This window comes from Protopterus annectens, chromosome 13.part0, assembly GCF_019279795.1.
Source record: "Protopterus annectens isolate FY-2018-M chromosome 13.part0, PAN1.0, whole genome shotgun sequence".
Classification (NCBI taxonomy): Eukaryota; Metazoa; Chordata; order Ceratodontiformes; family Protopteridae; genus Protopterus; species Protopterus annectens.
In genome coordinates this window covers 1,002,031,906-1,002,053,761 of record NC_056747.1, presented here as the reverse complement: position 1 = coordinate 1,002,053,761, position 21,856 = coordinate 1,002,031,906, and the positions used below count along the sequence as shown (strand labels likewise).

The following is a 21,856-nucleotide window of genomic DNA, read 5'->3' as shown; positions in this document are numbered from 1 at the left end:
ACCCTCTTGAAATATGATTCATTCATCAGTGCTGGCAGATTAGTTATGAAGCCTGAAATAGTACAGTGTGTTGCATTCCTGTATGTCAGTAGGAAGATGCATTGGGTTTTGTGGTTTCAGTTTGTTGTATCTTAGTTGGACTTGGCTTGACAAGACCACCCACTGGTGAGCCACAGTCTGGTGTGATCTGTCTGTGTATGGATACTATCTCTGTGGTTATGAAAGCCTGGTGGCTGTTAGTTTTCATGTTGTCCCATGAATGAAAAGTGGAGCAGATGTTAGGTGCCACTGTACTACAAGGAGGGCTGTTAATTTTGTTGGGTTGTGAGCCCAGAACAAAATGTAATCAGTACTGTAGAACCTGTGTTAGACATGGACATTCGTCTAAGATGGGTAATTGGAAAAAAATAAGAGTGAAACAGAAATATGAAAATGATCTGTTTGTTGGTACCAGTGACGTGAAAAGATATGAAAAACTGAAGTTGGAATATAATCTTTAACAGAGACACAAGTACGTTAGATTATTTGAAGGAAAGATTGAGAATTAATAGACAAAATGTTAAAGTTGGCTCAGAAATAGATAGTGTATAATATTTTGTCTAAAGATCTCTTCAAGGAACTAGAGTAGACATTTCTGAAGCATTGCATAATGCTTATAGTTAAGCAAGAGGTGTCAAGAATGCCATTTTTTCACAGTACTATTTGCAAGTTGGTGTTTTGAACACATACAGGTAGAGTATAGTTAATACATTTTATTAGGGATGTATATATGCCTCAGACTTGTATTTGGTAGTTCAGCAGCACCAGAGCTATTTCATAGAACTGCTGCATTATGGGTCCAGAAAGTGTTCTAAACCATAACTGATGATCTATAATTATGGAGTCAGATCCAGTATACAAAGAGACTAACAACATATGTAAAATTAGAGTAACAACTCTTAAGCAGATGCATTTTGTTTAGACATCAAAGGGACTGAAACCTGATGCAAGAAAAATGTAGTGATAGTAAAACTACTAAAGCCAGAAGGCAAATAGGTATTACAAAGCTTCTATGAATAATGCAGTCTCTTGTAAAGTTTGCTGCTAACATATCTAACTATACTGGTGCAGGTGTAAGGAAAATGAGTGGTTTATAATGCAGCTTTACACAAGAAGAGAGTTTTGAAATGCTCAAGAAACTAGTCACAGATACTCCAACTTTAAAGTAATGTGATGCGAATAATCCATTTATACTGCAAGTAGATACCAGTCAGAATTGTGTAGAAGATGCAATAGTACAAGATCAGGTGTTGGCTAAAATGTTAACAGATGCAAAGAGGAAATATTCTCATCTAGAAAATGAACTGTTAACAATAGTTTAGAATTTCATGAGTATGTCTGTAATAAAGGAGGTTGGGAGAAAACAGACCATGAATTCTTGCAAAGTGTATTCAGAAAGTCATTATACAAAACACATCTGATACTGCAGAGGATTGTTATTTCATTTACCTAATTATGATCTGAAAAAGAAGTATAGATCAGACAAGGAACTATATATATATATATATATATATATATATATATATATATATATATATATATATATATATATATTATAGTAGATATCTTGATAAGAACGTTTTACCAAAGAAGCATTAAGAATAGCTAGAAGAAGAGACAAAGATTATTAGGATAATTTTATAGTTACCAATGACAGAAGTAACTATACAAGCATTTTGGATAAGTATACATGCTGACTTAGATATATATCTACTGAAAGCCATTACTTTGGAAATATGTCCTAATCAAATATCATCTAGTATGGAGAGAAATTCAGTCTTATTTTTCTTTCAAGAAAATAAATAAGTTGTAGGCAGGACTTAATGTTCATGGCTACCAAAATAATACTTTTGGATCAACCGAGAAGACAGATGCTTGAGATAATACATATGTTATATTTAAAAAAAAAAAAGTATGAAGAAAGTGCAAAAGATGGGTAGACAAACTCATAAATATAGTGCACACATGCATATATGCATTTTCCAGGATATGTTTCATTTATGGACCTGCCATTAATACAGTTCATAAACCTGAATCATGCAAATGATACACCACACACTGCTGTTACTCTACATACGTGAACTGTGTATAGTACCATATATTAGAAGTAGTTTAATATGTGTATTAGTATTAGTAATGGCAGTATGTATTATTATATCATAGGGTTCATTGCTATTGGGCATCATATGGTTTGCATGCGGTGCTTTGAAGTATGTGTATATTGCTGGTGAGGGATCCAACAGACTAACCATGGGGGCTTGGCTCACATTATGACAGTTCAGAGCTCTTCCAAACTGTGGATGGATGTAGCTCAACATCATCCAGTCAGGGGCACAAGTATTTCATTAACATTTAATATTAATTGTCCATGATTACAGATGAAGAACCATTTGCATATATGTTAATGCACCAAACCACCAAACGTGTGCTCCCATTACTTGGAGCTGTACTATATCACCAGTTTTGGGGGGCTGAGTGTCTGTAGTTATGTAGCAAGTTAGACTACATTACGGCTGTCTGCTAAATGGCAGAATTTTGCTACTAACCAAATTTTGTTTTAATGTTTTATATTTTTCTTTTACTGATGGTGTTGCTCAGCTATGTTATATTGATTAACACTTCATCTAAGGACAATATTAGGGACGCATGTTATAGAAAAGAAACTTGTAGTACATGTTCTGGTCCCATAATTTATGTAATTATGAATAGTCTGTACTTACTTGGCAAAGGGTCTATGGATTGTATACTGTGCTGATGGATCCTGTTTGCATATATCTTGCATACCTGCCACCTTCAAGATATGTAGGAGGAGAACACATGTTTTATCTACATTTCTGTAATTTGTCTGAATTATATAGGGAGTCTGGTGTGTGTTTCAAAATGCATACCAGCCATACACATAAGCAGACTATATTTATGAATATTGCCACGAATGCCATGGTCTGGAATGCCAACTGACACAAACCCAAGTGATAGTTTTGAGCTATGCCATCAGCAATGCATACTGTAGCAACAATCCAAAGGAGGAGATAATCCCAGAACTTAACCATTAAGTTGATTGGGCAAAGATTTTTTTAAATAAGTCAAATATCTTATTTGTATACCTCTCAATTTCTGAGCACAATAATTCCAGAGGAATCCAAAACATAATGGTGAGACAAAGACCCAGAATAAGGGACAAATTTAAATATTGTTTATTATAATCTTAGAAAGTTGATAGAATAACAGGTTTATCATACACGTTCTGAATTACTTGCAGTCTTAAACTTAAATGCATGTTATTACTTAATATCTTAAACTCAAATGTATGTTATTACTTTAACTTCAGTTCTTAATAATTTGCCACAAAACCCAAATGTTATGATGACCAGACCAAAAATATGACAGAAAAAATCTGTATATTTTTCAAACGTCTGGACGGCTATACTTATTTGTTTAGATTATCATTAAAAGCTCCATGAAATAATCAAAGTAACAGAATCAAGTGCAGATGTGATTAGTCTATTCTGGTAACAAGTGGAATACCAGATGTTGCCATGTGCTGCAATAGTCCATAATAAAAAAGTGAGGATTTCAGAAGATTTCTGGATGAGTGGGAATTCAACTTGTAACATCTCAGTTTGATGTTGATGAACAGGAACAATGGGAGACACTATTCAAATAGTGAAGGATCTCATGAGAAAGAGTTGTATCAAAAGCTGTGAGGACTGTCATCTCACATGTTTTGGAATATAGAAGGACTACTTTGCAGGGAGTCACTCTTTCACAACCTCAACTTTTCATATTTAGAAAGCCGAAAAATAAATTGTTTACCTTAACAATTTTAGTGATGCTTGAAACAATAGCAATTAAAGGGAAATATTGGAAATAAATCATCAGAAAGAAGACTTCTATGCAGAAAATTCCCAGATTTATAGACTGGTGATACTGTAAAAAATTCAAAACCCAAAGGAAAGGCCACAGAACTGATGCAGCTGGTAAAGCAAGTAAGCCAAGATCCTTTACTGTTCTTTAGGAAAATGGAAAGTGGTAGAGAAGTCTGAGACTTCTGTACAAGGTGAACATATTAATGTCTAATGAAGAAGAACAGCAACCAGAAATGAATTGCAGGGATAGATTTCCAAAGCTGTGAATCCTAAAATGCTCTAGAACAGGAACAGCCGTCCTAAAAAGACCAATGTCCACTTTAAATAGTCCTGTTAAATGTTACATTTACAGAAGACTGTTGAAGAGACCAGATATGTGGATTGCTCCAGAGTTAAAATGATTCTAATGATCAAAATGTCTTTCTGAGTATAGAAAAGGTTTGATTATAATATAATTATCCTATGACATAATAGTTTTGAAATGGTTAATTATAAAATAATCAGTGTTGTATAGTGCATGCTGCTTCACAGATACATAGACATCTATATTTTAATTAAAAATTGGTTGTTCTGTACATGGTATATAACTTAAGTGCTAATTGCAAAGGTGCAGCTAGGGTTTGATGAAGACAGCGGTTCCCTATTAGAAGACCGAAGATGCATTCTTTTGGATGCATCTTGGTCGAACTCAAAAGCCTGAAACGGCAGAATATTGAAGTGGCTTTTAAGTGAATTCTTTCCCTGGGAAAGAATTCGCTTCTCTGCTTCATTACTTTGCTGTTTTCGGCACTGTAGTGTGGTCTTGGAGTTAGCATATTTAAGTAGGGGGGGTGTGGGGGCAAAGCCCCCCACTTAATATAATGTTTAAAGTGTTTTATTTATTTATTTATTTATTTTTTTGTTGGAACAGTGATTTTTTTTTGCTTAGGGAAAAAAATTGCTGTTCAGACAGTTCAAAATCGTAAGCTTTCACTTACATAGGGTCGATTAATCACTGTTCACTTTTTTAAGCATTCGGTGACCTAATATAGACCCGAAGAAGGCAGCCATCTTGGGTACAAGGTGTGAATGCCAGTACAGACAAGAATTCTGATACTGCTTTTGTGGTGTTAATTGTGAGGTGAAACACCCCAGCATGTCCTGTTTAGTAAAAGTTGCAGCAAACCACTTGATCCAAATGTATCAAGTGGCCTGCTACAATTTTAAAAGTAAAAACAAGTAGATTTTTTAATCAGAGGTGATGGGTACATTACCTGCACATGAGCTATTAAGAAGGTAAAGCTCTACATAGAAAAATAAACCTAAAAACTTGTTCCCCAAGTAATTTTATTAGTGTTCTATATCCCTTGAGGTCATAATTGCATCCATTATCTAGTTCAGAACGTTGTGACAGAAAGAAAGAGCTACAAGCAGTATATTACATTACAAACAGAAAAAAAAAACAATCACTGTGGTTACAATTAATTGGAAACAGATGGAATAAAATAAGAATTCAGTGGTGAAAATGTTGATATGTGTAACAAATGTCATATACTTAAAAATAAAACAGAACATTACAGTTCAAAATATAAGTTATAGTTGAATATGTATACCCAGAATTGTACATATAGGGGAATTGAAAAATGAAATGCCTCCTTCTGACACAAGTCATTTAGAGACTGTCCATGTGATCCATGTATGTATTGTACAGAAATACAAGTCACTTTTGTCATAGTCTGAATATAACTCACCATGGTTAACAGAGTCTGGAGCTCAATTTCAAGACTTTGTACAGTACGTCTCAAATCAGAGATCTCACTCTTGTTTGACGAAAGGGCTTCTTTGTCACTGGTAACAGCCTGGTTTACTTCTTTCGCCTAGAAAGCAGAGATCTGTCATTTAACATGAAAGAATCGGCATAACTTTGTCATATCACTGAACTGCATAAAATATAGATACCTACAGATTTGTGCATCACTTTGGAGTTCATAAAATCTGAATTCTAATACAGTATCCTGTTATTATACAAAATTATATTTCACCAATAAAATTATTTCTCACAAAAAAGTTAATAACAAATGAAGAAATGCTTCCACAACTGCCCAACAATGGAAAACAAATTGTCTATTAAGTATGCAGTTAAAATGCTTTCTGCATTTATGTGAATTTGATATATATATATATATATATATATATATATATATATATATATATATATATATATATATATATATAATATTCATATGTGTGTGTGTTTATATATATGACTGAGCTTTCGAAAACTTGAACATCAAATCTACCTTTTTTCATTTTTGCAGGGGGTCCCCTGCACTCCCTGAAAATTATATATACCAAATCCAAGATCACATTACAGTGATGAATAGGGTACATTTCCCAATTCTCTCACTGTACTGCAATCTCCATTCAAAAGCTTCAAAGCTTCGAGTTTTCAAAAAACCCATCTTGCCCATATGGAGTTCAAATTTCTGAAATCCTTATCAACTGATAGGGACCTGTAAATATTTATATATATATATATATATATATATATATATATATATATATATATATATATATATATATATATATATATATATATATATATATATATATGCATTACTTGACAAAATAGACTTCAAAACTGCCCAGTTATGGCCAGACAATTTTAGTGTTGCCAAGCAATGTGTAAATAAAAACCTTTTTTATTTAGTATGTCTTCTTTGTTGCTTTAAAGTGCAGTGTAAAATGTCAGGGTGGAGCAGTGGTGCCAGCAGTTAACGTCACCTCACAGCAAGAGGTTCTCCAGTTCCATTCACGGCTGGGGTGCCTTCTGCGCAGAATCTGCATATCCTCCCTATGTTCATGAGGGTTTCCTCCAGGTACTCTGGTGTCCTCCCACATTCTAAAGACGTGCATCTGGAGTGTTTCTCTCAGGGCTTCCACTGGAAATAGGCTTTGTCCTAGTTGGACTTTGCCAGTCAACAAATGTTAAATAAAATAAAATAATTAAATGAAGCCACTTTCCCATGTCACAGTTATAGGTAAAGAATATAGTAGTTGTGACCACAGAATAGCTGAAGATCATATTTCATCTTATAAAATGCAAAGCAGATTGTCAGAGCACCAATCAAACAGAAAAGTACTACAGTGCCATATGCTAATTTTCACAACTATTATAGAATAATGTATGTTATTTATCCCTTCCCATAAAGTGTAATGCAAAATGCCAGAGTTAAACTCGAAACCCTCTGTTCAGAGAAGTACAGTTCAGATATTTCAAAATAACCTGTTTAGAATTATTTTGTTAAATATGTGATTGCCTGATGAAATGAAAATTAGAATGTCAGTGCTCCAGTCTTAGTATGACAATGCCAAAGTATGCTTTCTGGAATTAGGACAAAATACGGTCATATACACACACATACACTGAATAACAGGCACACAGACACGCAAAAGCACATAACATGGGCTGGACAGACAAACATACCTACTTATATACATACATGCATGTACACATATACCCAGACAATATACATACAAACATACTGGCTGGCAAGCATGCAGACAGACAAAAATACACAGCTTGGGACACATACATAGAAAGAGCCACAGAAAACTCACACAGATAAATCTATCTATCTATATATCACATATATCACTATATCTATATCTATATATATATATATATATATATATATATATATATATATATATATATATATATATATATACACATACACACACACACACACACAGACACACACACACACACACACACACACACACACACACACACACACACACATACATGTACACACACACACACACACACACACACACACACACACACACACACACACACACACACACACACACATTTATACAGACACACACACACACACACACACACACACACACACACACACACACACACACACACACACACACACACACACACACACACACACACACACACACACACACTGCACATTTATGCACAGACACACACACACACACACACACACACACACACACACACACACACACACACACACGTACACGTATATTCTGGAAAGAGAAAGTCATGTCTAAGCCAGAATGGCATCAACATCCAGTTTTCCTCACCTCTTCTAAAGTTTTAAGAACTCATTTAAATATTTTTACTTTTGCAGCTGCAATGCTTTACATCTGGTTGATGCATGAAGTTCACATCATTTACTCACCTATAAATAGGCTGTTAAAATTTAGCTTGGCAAGTTATTACAGGTGTTATAACTTATACCTAGGTTTGCTAATCTCAGAGATGGTTTTAATAGTTAAGGAGGGCAGGGATCACAGCACACTATGTAGTGGGATTTGTTATAAAAATCATCATCAGGATTAATTTAGCAAAAGTACTGTAGGAGTCAGACAGGGATGGATGAGAGTAAATGGCCAGTGATGGCTGCCTCCTCATCGTGGGATATGGGTTTTGGCAAATGGTGAATGTTATTGGAGTCTCTTTGCTAAGCTCTACCTGAAGAAAGTCCCAAGACTGAGGCAGTTCAGCTTGGGACTCTGGGGAGTAGGATTCCTCCAAGAAATGTACATCCTAGCTGTAACTGTAAGTTTGTGGATTATAAATCCACATTGGGTCTAGCAGGGTGGGCATTGTAACATCCCTTTTCAGCAACAGTCTTTTCTAAAAAAAAAATCAGCTAATCCTACTAGAGTCATCTATCCCTTTTTCACAAATGAGATTGGGGGGTCACTTTGACAATGACTATCACTACAGCTAAGGTTTACACCACCAGGTGGCTAGCCCCACTGCTGTATTTCTTCCACATCACAGACTCACACTTATGGACAGTTTAGAGTGACCAGTCCATCTACTGCATGTCATTGAATGTGGAAGGAATCAGAGTACTGAAAAAACTGGCCTGAACAACAGGAAGGACATGCAGACTCTGCACATAAGGCTACCAGCCAAGAATCAAAACAGCAAACTCTTTGCTGTGAGACAGAAATACTATACAATGTGCCACTGTACTGATCATTAATCCCACTAGATGATATCTACAATCCACAGCACTCACATTCATCTCCTTAAATCTTAGGATTCTGGTTGTTGGGAGCAATTAATGGGGATATGGTAAGTACCATATTATTCTGCACAGAAATATCTACAGAGTGGCTGATCTTTAAAACTTTTTCTTTCATTTGCTAACAATAAATATAAATAATTTCAAAAGGAAACAAGATAATTGGGTACTAGGAGAGTAGAAATCATTCAACACCTTAAGTGTGAGTAGGTATCACCTACTTTTTTACTAATAAGTAAAATAAGGTAAACAATTTCAGTGTGATTTCTCCTGCTTAACAGAAATGATTATTTATTTATTTATTTCTCCTTTATTGAACGGGTAAGTGAACTGCTCCATGGACCCTTTTCAGCCTTAACCCAGGCACAGCTGCACAATGTGTTACAGAGATACCAATTGCACGGCAATTTCATAAATAATTTTGAAATGATTGCAGTAAAATTAGTTTGAATCTCGTAAAGTATTAACATTTATAATTGTGAAGTGATTGTGATAGAGTTCATTTACATCTCATAATAATAAAAAGTTTATATATTAGAAAGCGCTCCATGGCAAAAGCATTGTCTTACAGAGTTGCAGTGATTGAGTATTTCATGCAATATACATTGCTGGCACATCATGGGAGTAATACAGTTTCGTATATATGTTCATGGCATGTTTCCATGTATAGTGCAAAAAAAATTCATAAGCACAGTACAGTTTTACATACTTATTCATAACATGTTTCTATGTCTGCAGTTATTAATTGATTCATTGTAATGTGCACACGAGGGCAGTGGAGTTACAGTACAGGGCCATCTGATATTTCATTGTAGACTGGATATTGTTTGTTAGTTTCTGAATTAAGAGTAAAGAAGAAGTTGAGGGGAGAGAGAGAGAGCTTGACACCTGTAAAGAAAATGAGATGAGGATAACCATGATTATTTTAGGGGGAGAAAGGTGATGGAATGCTTGCCTTGCTATCTTAAACGCTTTCTGTGTGCCATATTCAGTTTATTCATAAGTTAACTATAACTATTTATTTTATTTTTATTTTACATTTGTTGACCGAGATAGTCTGACTTGATACATGTCCATTTTCAGCGGAGGCCCGGGGAGAAAAGCTCCAAGGTAAGCAGTTATGATTACCGATACAACATTACATATTGCAAATACAATATTTACAGTGATTACATACATAAACAAGTTATATAATTTCCACAAGTTAGAGATAATCCCAAGTGTAAATCAGGATTAAGTAACACAAATAAGTTGAATTAATAACAGTTTTTACCCATTCTAGAGGAGAGTTAGCCAGGCTTGCTACATGGACATAGCCAGTTAAGTGTCAAATGTTGTTTGAGTCTTGTCTTAAATTGACACAGGGTGGAAAGTAAAGTAATATCAGCTGGGAGAGAGTTCCAGGATCTACCTACAGAGTTGGCAAAGAGAGAATCACCAGCTGTGTTATTAATTTTGCTAGTCTGAACTAGTAGTCTGTTAGAGGATCGAAGCAATCTAGGATTGTTATAAGGGGTGATAATATTTTAAAGTGCAGGAGTATTGTCTGCATTATAGAGGATTTTATAGGCCATAATCAGTTAGTTATACTGGATTAGGCTGGGTAGTTCTAGCCACCCAAGCTGGTTTAGATTGATACAAAAATGTGTCCTAAAAGGCAGTCCAGTGGCAAATCTGGCAATGTGGTTGTAGCAGATTGAGAGTTTGTTAAGGACAAACTTGTTTAAATTAGAGAGTAGAGGGGATGAATACAGAAGAGTTAAAAGAAGATGAGAGTGATTGATTGTAATTCTAGCAGGAGGGGTTAGGAAGGTTTTTATTCTGTAAAGTGACCCTAGTTTTTTTAGTGATGGTTTTGATGGATTGGTTAACATGTAGGTCAAATTTTAGATTATTATCTATGATGACACCTAGTAGTTTTGTAGAGGGGTCAGGGGAGATTATTGTGCCATCATTTGCTTATATGGTAAAGGTGAATGCAGTAGACCTATGTGCTGGTGAGCAAAACAACATTTTAGTTTTTTGGGGATTTAGGATCAGACGATGATCAGAAAGCCAGTTTTCTATTGTGTTAAAGGTGGTCTGGCTAGCTGACCATAGCTCTGTTGGAGATGTGGCCGAGCAGACCAGGGTAGAGTCATTAGCATATTGGATACAGCTGACTTTTGGGATGACAGTATAAAGGTCATTTATGAAGATGGAGAACAGCAGGGGCCCTAGTATAGAACTTTATGGTACACCAAGGGTGTTTGGTAGGAGGTTAGAGAGTTTGTTTTGCCAAAGGACAGCCTGCTGTCTGCCATTCAGATAGGATCGAAACCATTGAAGGGCTTTAGTATCTAGATAGAATGTTTTCAGGGTGTGGATTAAAAGTTGGTGATCAACCATGTCAAATGCCTTGGAAAGATCCAAGGAGAGGGACGAGGATATATAATTATTGTTGCAATTATAGTTTATTAGTTTATGGTGTTGATGAAGCCTAGGATGGCTGAAGTAGTGGTGTGGTGAGGTCGGAAGCCATGCTGGGTGTCTGCCATAAGGTAATTCTGGATTAGGTGATGCATCAGTTGTCTATGAATATATTTTTCCATAATCTTTGCAAGTGGAGATAGTATAGCTATTGGCCTATAATTGGACAATTCAGTAGAGCTGCCTCCTTTGTGAAGTGGGATTACATAGGATATTTGTCAGATGGTGGGGATTTTAGCTTCTGCTATGGTTCGATTGATTAGTATTGAGACGGGGTATGCAATATCATCAGCTGCTTTTTGTAGGTACTGGGCAGGGAGATAATCAGCAGAGAGTGTTGTGGGTTTTAACTTTTTGATTAAGGTATGGATAAGTAAAGTGGCAACTGGTTGGAAGCTGAATGAGAGTTGGTTTCTAGGGGTGTTACCTCCAGGGCCGGGGGAGCTAGGAGGTAGTTGGCTAGCTAGGGCTTGAATTGTCTCAGTAAAGAATTGGTTAAAACTGAGACATCCTCGGGGGGTTTATCAATGGTAGCAATGGGGATAGGGGTTGAAGCTTATCCAGGATGGAGTAATTTATTTAAACTTGCCCAAAACAAAGACGTTTTCTGGTTTAGTAGTTATCTTGCTAATAAAATCTTCTTGGATTGTACTAATCTGTTTCAAGAATAGGACTTTTCTCCAAGTTCAATGGAAAAAAATAGAAACTAACAATATATTTTGTGAAGAAATAAGTATTTTCTTTATTTCTGAATAATGAAAACATCTGGGGTGATTATATTAAGTAGTAAGAGGTAGAAGGGGGATAGGGACTTTATTCTTTACATCGGCCCATAATGCCACACAGATATGTGCAATCTTCTGATCATAATTTTATACATTTGTAACAGAATATTTAATATTTTTGAAGATCCATTTAATTCATATTTGAGATTTCTTAACAAAGAAATATGAACAGCTTGAGAATAAAAGATGATAGCAACTTTATACAAACTCACCACTTGTTCGGTCTTTTAAATATCTACAAAGTAGGTGGCATTTTTCATGCATATATGGTCTGTTAAGTTTTCAGTTGGTGGGAAATAAATGCTTACAAAATGTCATACTACACTTATTTTGAAGAAACAAATTTGAAAAGATTTGAAAAAGCAAATACAAGGACATTGTCAGGGCAATAATTGTTCACCTCCCATCTAACTTCAAAATGAACAGTGTTTCATTTACATTTATTTGTTTCTTTTTCAGAAGAAAGTACAAAAGAATAATAAAAGAACAATAAATGTTTCCCTTTTTCCTCTTTCCACAGATACAGTATTTTTAAACTCTAATATGTGATGTATTGGAGCAGAATATCTTCAATGAAGTTATCTGCATTGGTACATATTGCCCATGGCTTCAACAGTTTTCCCCACAGAACAAATTATAATGATTGCCTGCTCTTACAAATAGTCTAACTTTTTTGTTGATGGAATTTGAAAGAAGTCATTGAGTTATATTAGCTATATGTAGTGGGGATTTTAGGAGCCTGCTGTTTTTTTTCTGATCTCTGATTACAATAAAAACATCTGGTTTTCCTTGGAAGGTTTCAAAGGAAGGTATATAAATATATGGAAAATATGTGTAGATTTAACATATATTTCTGAGTTAGTGTTGCTTTTCTTTCTGTAGAAGAGTCTGTTATCAAGATACCTGTTAAACCAGGAAACTTCTTCTTATGTCGGCAGGGATATACTTTCTAGTCAGGACTGATTAGTATAACATGTAGTTTGTTTATTTATTTACATTTGTTAATTAGGTTCATCTTACTGGGCAAATAGCTCCTTTTCAGTCGATTCCTTGGGACAAAAGCTGTACAATACACAAAATTACAGTTTATAATGTTTGCATTTATTCCAGTAGAGAGCATACTGAATGATTAGTGGAATTATATTGCAACAATAGTGCAACATTTAAGCGATAATCATAGTTAAATATTAGTATTTAATTAATGAAATACGTTCATCTGGGTTGCCACCACTAACTTTAGGAGTGAAAAAAAGCAGATTTCGGTAGTAGGTAAAGCTCATTTTGCAATGTTATCAAAAATGTGTCCTGGTGCTGCTGTATTCAAAAGCATATACATTTTGAAACTTCAAAGGTAATTCCATAGATCGTTGGGAATCAAAGTTAATTATTTTGTCAGACTTGAAGATCTAGTTTATGTTCTTTTTTGAATGAGAGGTATCATGTACTTTTCCTGTTTATGATTTTTTTTTCATTTAGAAGGAGCTGTAACATGCCAAGCCCAGTATTTCTTCTAGAAATATAGCTCATTATCTTGTGACAGTGTCACTGAGAGTGTTCCTCTAAAGGATGTATGCCACCATGGCTTTAGGAGAAATGTATCATCTGTAATATCATTATGTATGCGGTGGTGCCACATTTGCATGTAGATTCTCTTATTAATCTTTCCAACTAATGTAACAGTATCTGTCTTGAAAAAATGTAACACATGTAATGTATAATCACCTCCAAGAAAACAAAAAAAGTTGGTTATCAGTATGTTTTGTCTTTTCTCTAGCAAAAGCTACAAAATCCATAGAAAAAGAAGTTATGTCTTACCATAACGTTTCATCTGTATTGTTGATCCTCGTCCACTCATTATCCGATATCGGAACCGAGCTGGCCATATACTAAGTTCGCGCCAGCGATAAACTCTTGAGCTAAGCAATCTCTTACCCATAATCCCCCTCTCCCTGTTAACTCAGATTGAGTTTGCAAGTCAGAAAAAGGTAGAGACTATCTCTGGTCAAATGACCTAAAGAGAAGGATGGTGAGATCCACTAGAAGCCATAGGAGGGGAAGGAGGGAGGGTCGTAATGAGTGGACGAGGATCAGCAATACAGATGGAATGTTATGGTAAGACATAACTTCTTTATCTGATATTGTTAATCCTCGTCCACTTCCTTACGTATGGGACAGAGTCCCCAGCTACCTCTATTCCTGGGAGGCTTTCATGGAAGGACATTCCTGAGTATCATAGAACCAAAAGATGCTCTTCCCCTGGAGACCAAGTCCAACTTGTAATGATTGATAAAGGTATGAGGAGTGGTCCAAGTTGCAGCTGCACAGATGTCATGTAAAGAAGCTCTGGCATGGAAGGCAGCAGAAGTTGCCACTGACCTTGTTGAATGAGCCTTGATGGTAGTTGGCAAAGAAGTATTGTGTACCTAATAAATACGGGTCACAGTGTCTTTTAACCATCTAGCCAATGTGACCTTAGCAACAGCACATCCTAATCTAGATCCAGAAAAAGCCAAGAATAACTGGTCTGATTTACTGAAAGATTTAGTCCTTTGCAAATAGAAACGGAGTTGTCTATGTATGTCTAGGGTATGTAGGCAGTACTCTCTCTCATTAGAATGATCAGGAAAAAACACTGGCAATTCAATTGTCTGATTAATAGACATTTCAGAAATGACTTTTGGCAAGAAGGAAGGGTTAGTTCTTAAGGATACCCTGTCTGGATGAAAAATCAAGTATGGACTCTTTGTACATAGGGCCTGAAGCTCAGAGATACGTCTGGCAGAAGTAATAGTGACCAAAAACAAGGTCTTCCACGACAGATATTTGAGGTCGCATAAAGCAGCTGGTTCTAAAGGGGCAATGTCAGAGCTTGAATAACTAAAGATAAATCCCAAGGTTGAATAGGTTCCCTTCAGGGGGTTTCAGATGATTCACACCCTTTATGAAGGCTTTACATAACTTGTGAGACATGAGGGAGGAGTCTTGGACATTCTCGTGGAAATTACAGATCGCAGCCAAATGTACTCTAATGGTAGATGCTGACAGCTCTGATTGAAATAGGGCGGTTAGATATTTGAGTACCATTGACACCGGTGCTGAAAAGGGATCAATTTCCTTATCTTTCAGCCAACAGGTAAATCTTTTCCATTTGCCTAGATAATTCTAGTGGAGGGCTTATGAGATGCAATAAGAATGTCCCATACTTGTGAGGGAAGATCATTTTGCCTGGCAATCAAGGGAATTGGAGGAGCCAAGCTGTGAGCTTCAGACTGTGCAGGTTGCAGTGAATCAGATTCTGCGGATGCGAGATCATTTCCAAGGTTGGACAAAGAATCCATGGTTGATCTGGCAGGTGAGGCCATAGAAAGGGGAACCAAATCTGACGAGGCCAATATGGAGCAATAAGGATCACTTTGCTCTTCAATCGATGGGCTTTCTTCAGAAACTGGGGAATGAGGGGAGTGGGTGGGAAGGCATAAAGAAGACCCGAGGGCCAATCGTGAACTAGAACATCCCTGGGTGACTGTCCCAGAGGGGGAATCAGGGCAAAGTAGTTGCTGCATTTGAAGTTGGTTAGGGATGCAAAGAGGTCGCAGCATGGATGGCCCAACGGTGGTAGATCTCTGCCGTTATGAGAGGATTCAGGGACCACTCGTGAGGTTGAAGAAAATGCACCTGCTGAGTCTGTCTGCTATCATGTTGGAACTCCCGGGAATGTGCATTGCTAGAAGAAAGCGGTTGGCAGCCATCGCCCATTGCCATATCCTCATGGCCTCTCGACAGAGGGGGTAGGATTTGGTTCCACCCTGTTTGTTGATGTACCAGACTACCGCCATGTTGTCTGATTGTATCGCAATTGTCCTTGACGGCAGCAAGGGATGGAATGCCTGCAATGCCAGAAGCACCGCTCTCAGCTCTAAAGCCCTTATATGCAGATGGGCCTCCACTTTGGACCAAATGCCTTGGACTGTCTGACCCTGACATAGCCCTCCCCACCCCATCAGGGAGGCGTCCATGGTCACTGAAGCCTTGGGCTGCTGAGGGGAGTAGGGGCAAGACCATTGTGATGGGTTGTGGTTCAACCACCACTTTAGTTCTTGTTTGCATCTCTGAGTTATGTGAATCTTGGCTGAAAGGGGAAGCTGAAAAGGATACCACTGGGTGAGCAGTAGCCATTGTAGAAGCCTCATGTGAAACCTGGCTAAGGGGACAATGGTGACGCAATCCGCCATGGAGCCCAACAGCTGCAGGATCGAGTAAGCTGTGAACTTTTCCATTCAGAGAACTGGTAACAGTTGCTGTCTGATTCTTGATATTCTGTGTTCCGGTATGGACGCTCTGCAAGTTTTTGAGGCCAAAATGACCCCTATGAATTCTGTGGACTGAGAAGGGGTGAGATTGGATTTCTTCCAGTTTATTGTTATGCCCAACTTTTCGATAGTGTTGAGAGAGTATGCCAGGGCTTCCTCCAATAGGTGTCTGGTGGAGGCAGAGAGGAGCCAGTCGTCTAGATATGGAAAAACCTGAAAACCTTGAAGTCACAGGTGAGCTGTGACAACTACCATGTACTTTGTAAACACTCTGGGGGCTGTAGAGAGCCCAAAGGGCAGTACTCTGAACTGGTAATGACTGGTTCCCGCACAGAAGCGCAGGAATCTTCTTGATGGTCTGTCCACCTTTATGAGGTAGTATGCATCCTGAAGATCTATCGAGCACATCCAATCATCTTTTTCCAAGAGAGGAATGATGGACTGTATAGTGACCATCCGAAATTTTTGCACACTCACAAATTTGTTTAGCACACTCAGATCCAAAATTGGTCTCCAGTTCCCGGTTTTCTTTGGCACCAAAAATAGTCTCGAGTAGAATCCAGATCCTATGTGGTCTGTTGGGACTACTTGGATGACTCTTTTGTTTAGCAGCTTTGTAATCTCTAGAGCTGCTTCTTCCCTTTGACTGAGTGGAACATCAGGAAATCTTGATGGAGGGACAGGACAAAGTTCAAAGAGGATCTTGTAACCTCTGGTTATTATCCTTTGCGCCCAAGAATCATTGGTAATGGTTAGCCAGGCAGAAGGGTACAAAGAGAAACGTCCCCAACCACTTCCAGAGGAAAGGGGTTGGGCCGCTCTTCAGGAGCACTGGTAGGATTGCAATTTTGACTTTGGGTCCAAACAAGGAGGAGGACTCGATGGGAGCATTGAGAAAGGAAGCCTTGAAAGTTTCTGCGAAATTACACAAGCGCATCCAGGCATGTCATCTCAAAACAATGCCTGAACTCGCTGCTCTAGCTGCTCCTTCTGATGCATGGGACACCAAGCGCATGGAGAAGTTCAAAATTGATTCAATAGTGGCCAGCTGAGAGGCCACTTTGTCACGGACCTCATCAGACATGGCACCTGCGGAAGTTTCAGAGAGCTCAGATACTAGGTCTCTTTGAAGTCTGGTGAAGTGTGCCATATAATTCAGGGACCTGATAGCAAAGTTCGCTGATGCAAAGGTGTGCTTCCCTGTCCTATCCAATGCCCTGGACTCTTTGTTGGGCGGATGGACAGTCTGGCTTTCTTCTTCTGCCAGGTCTTTCTTAGTTGTGGCTGCCACCACCAGAGCATCTACAGTGAGACCTTTAAACCAATGAGGTTCAAAAGCAGGGGGGGGACAAGATTTTGTCTGACCTTCGGGGAATGGCCTCAACAGTATCAGGGGTCTTCCATGCATGCTGCACAACAAGCTGCAGGTGGGGTAACCCCAGGAGGTAGGGGGCTGGGCACGAAAAGCCTGCAGGAACACAGACTCCTCAGAAGTCAGGTTAGAGGACTGCCATTCACCTCTCTGTTTAAGGATTTCTAGGATATCACCAAAGGATACATCAGAAGGTGAACGAGGAGACCCTTCCCCATCATCAAAGTCTTTGTCTTCAGTGAGAGACTCAGTGGAGTCCATATGCTTCCTCTTGCACGAGGACTTCCGATGAACTTCCTCAGAGGGAGATGCTGGGGAAGACAACACCAAGGGAGTATCCTGTGGGAGTATATCCTGAGACCTCTGTGCCCAGTGTCCACTAGAAGCGACCTGTGTACATAGTGGTCCAGAGGAGGATGATGAGATAGTAAGCACAGTATCAGCGGTAGACACCAAGGCCTTCTCCATGACTTGGAAGGCAGGTCCACTAGAAGAGGGTGAGTGCCCAAAGGGGAAGTCACCTCTCCCCTAAGTGATCCAGCCTGCCAACTGGGAGTCCCAGGATGGCTGAGAAAAGTCAAATCCTGGGTCATAGCAAAATTTTTCTGCCACGAAGGCAACTGCAGCTCCTTAGAGAGATCCATAAAGGGAACCGTAGAGGGGGAAGACTGTGCTATGTCAATAGATTTCAAGGGAGAAGGATAGGTCTTGAGAGGTGGAATTCCTCTGGCCAAAAGCACTTGATCCACAAGTAGCAATACGTCATGTTGGGAGAGGCTACTGGTAGATCTCACAGAAACAGCTGAGGGGGGAAATAGGTCTATCTAGAGATGAGGGCAGGTCGGTGCCCATCTCAGTAGACTGCACCAAAAACAACGGTGCAGTAAATGACTGCACTACAGGTGTCTGCACCGAGGAAGTCATCGGTGCTGATGTAATGGTCTGCACTGATGAAAAAGTCGGTGTCGAAGTACTTGTCGGTGCCTAGGTTGGAACCGATAAAATAGTAAACAAGGACTGAGCTGTCGGTACCGAAACAATGGTGGTCTGCGCCGACTGTGAGGTCAGTGCCAGTAAAGAAGTCTGAACTGAGGGGTCCCTCGGTTCCAATACAGCAAAGGACATCGGTGCCATAGACATAGGCGGTGCCGAGGACGTTTTTGGAGCCGAAGATCTAGGCGCTGAAGATGTCAGATCCAAGAGAGTCACATCCAAAGCAGAAAACTTTGCTTTCTTTCTTGGTTGATGAGAGTCCCCAGCTGGGAACGAAGGAAGAGATTTAGCCTTAGAAGCATCCTCAGACTTCTTTTTATGGGATCTTTGAGGCCTCCGACTCAGAAATAGCCTCTAAAAAGGGAGGCTTTAGTAACCCTTTCAGCAAAGGTTTATTTTTCCCCTCTATCAGTGTCCTGTTGGAAAAATTCTTACAAATCCCACAGGGTGGGTCAACAGTTAAGTGAGGTGCACCTAAACAGAAAACACACAAAGAATGTGCATCTGAAGTAGGTAGTTTATGTCCACAATCATAACATCTTTTTAAACCAGTACTACCTTTTTTATCTGTCATGTTAAAGGACAATAATACAAAAACACAAAATTACTCGAAGGAAAGAAAGGAAAGGCTATCTACCAACTATGGTAATTAACTGATACCTTACATTAGATAAAAAGGGTGAAAGTGACTAAACAATTTTTAGAAAACTGAAAGAAAAGGGAGTCGCTAAATGTGATAAGGTAAGAGTGATCAGAAAATCAACTTTTCTGATAGAAAAAGTCCTTATTTTGAAATAAAAGGACAAAAAAAGGTTTCACTTAGCTCAAGAGCAACAGCCTGACACGATCTGATGGCAATGCAACAAACGAAATCTGAGGTAACAGGGAGAGGGGGATTATGGGTAAGAGATTTGCTTAGCTCGAGAGTTTATCGCTGGTGCGAGCTTGGTATATGGCTGGCTCGGTTCCGATATCGGAACCATAACCCATATGTAAGGAAGTGGACGAGGATTAACAATATCAGATCTATTTTTCAAAGTACTTTAGTTGGTCATGTGACTAGGTTTTCTTCTTCTTCAGAGAAGTGAGCAAGTCATGTTAAAATATGTTTATGAGCAGGCCAACTACCTCTAACAAAAATATAAAACAATAACAAAAGCCTTCTAAGATAATTGAATTCAGTCCCATTGCCTAAAGGAGAAAAGCATGTTATCTTCAGCAAAATAAAGCAAGTAAAATAAATAAAGGAATTGGTGTATGGCTAAAAAACAAAATCTCCAAAAATTACTAAAATCTGGCAATGAAATTCATAGAGATGTTTTCTTTGGAATACATTATTGTACTTTATTGAAGATTCGATAAGTGTTCTTAAAGTTGCTTAGAAAGTAAAATGTGTAAACAGCTTAGAACAAAAACAAAAAGAATTAAGAAGTGAGATTAAAACAGCAAGACAAGTGCCTTGTGAGTAAAGGCTTGTTCAGATCTAAACAAGTTTGCCATGCTCTTGCAATGCAGTATATATCCAAGTTTAACATTTTTCCCTATTGTATTCTAATGAGTAGTAAGAAAATCTAAAATACTTTTATAAAATACTAATTCTGAATCATTAAAAAAAAATAACTTCTGGAACTGTCTGACTTATAGCTAATGGAAACAATTTTACTTACTGTTTATAACCAACTTCACTGACATTACTGAGTGACCTTAAAGCTCCTGCAAGCATAGCTATAGATGTTAATTCAACACCAAGATAACATACTGAAACTGTTTATAAGCATTTTCTTCACAGCAAATAACAATGAATATTGTATGAATTCAGACATATAATACAATTGTGGAAGATTTAAGATACCTAGACATGTTTTTGTTTCTATTTTAGTCTTATTCATTTTTAGTATCCAGCTCTTATGTAGGGATGTTTGTTGTTTCATTCTGTTAAACATTTGCATTATTGGGAGAATGCACACTTTCTAGAATGCACTTTGCCATCCTGCAAAGTTCTCTGTTGAGAGTAGAGGAATCTAGCCAGGAAGGATGTTTCTACTTGTCCATTTTGTGTCTAATAATGGATGATGCCTGGTCTACTCAGAGTTTATAAGCTTTTGGTGGAGAAAGAAGGAATGCATATGAAAGAGTGGAACAGAAATCAAGGATGTGAAGGATAGAATGATAGGATACCAGCTCTGAGAGCTCACAACAGGAATTTCTATCTTTAAGATGCATTCAGAATTCATGGAATGGCATGCTGGGTCTGTACATGATTTGTATTGGGTGGATTCCATGAAAAACCTGAGCAACGATGAAGGTCAGCCCATTAATGTTGAGGTCAACAAACACAAACCCCTGCCTTCTTCAGTTGGGTTAATCAGAATCTTTTTAGCAACCCTAACATATATCCCTGCAAGATAAATTAGTTCACAAGATTTTGTAACTTCTAAGTCCATTTGAAATTATACAGGGTAACAAGGTGGCTAGTTTGCATTACTGCAAATGTACAAACATCACAGTGAAGGCTCATATCAATCCCAAAACAGATTGCCCTAATTTTGACCAGGTACAGACAAAGACAGAAAAGGTTTCTACTGTAATGATTTGAGAAGCCCTACTAACAGTTATAAATTATTAGTGTGGAGCTTACTGCCTAAGTACTTCTTGGTGTGGAAGCAAGCCACAGATGTAGATGGGCAGCTATTTCTGAGATCTAAGCATTTGAGCTGCCTTATTAGTTGGAACAAACTCCATTTTCCATATATTAACATTCTGTCCTGAAAACTGGATGGGAGCTTGGTGATAGGGGTGAATTCTGGCAATTTATTTTTGAATGAATCTCCTAGCCAATACCATTAATTTGAGTTGTGTTTGGTAGAAATTCCAGCCTTGTAAAAATAAGCCCTTTATAATTAATGTTCCTAGTAGTTTGCTAGACAAGACACACACAATAGGGACATAGGGCAGCCTCACT

At 38.0% G+C, this 21,856-nt stretch overlaps 1 protein-coding gene across 1 annotated transcript in view; it reads right to left on the bottom strand.

Annotated features, from left to right (window-relative positions):
- Positions 1 to 21,856, bottom strand: part of LOC122788075 (keratin, type I cytoskeletal 15-like) — a 121,351-nt gene that overhangs the window by 37,902 nt on the left and 61,593 nt on the right. The window contains exon 5 of the mRNA XM_044054999.1: positions 5,636 to 5,761. Coding sequence (XP_043910934.1) covers positions 5,636 to 5,761 — 126 coding nt within the window. The remainder of the gene's footprint in view (positions 1 to 5,635; positions 5,762 to 21,856) is intronic.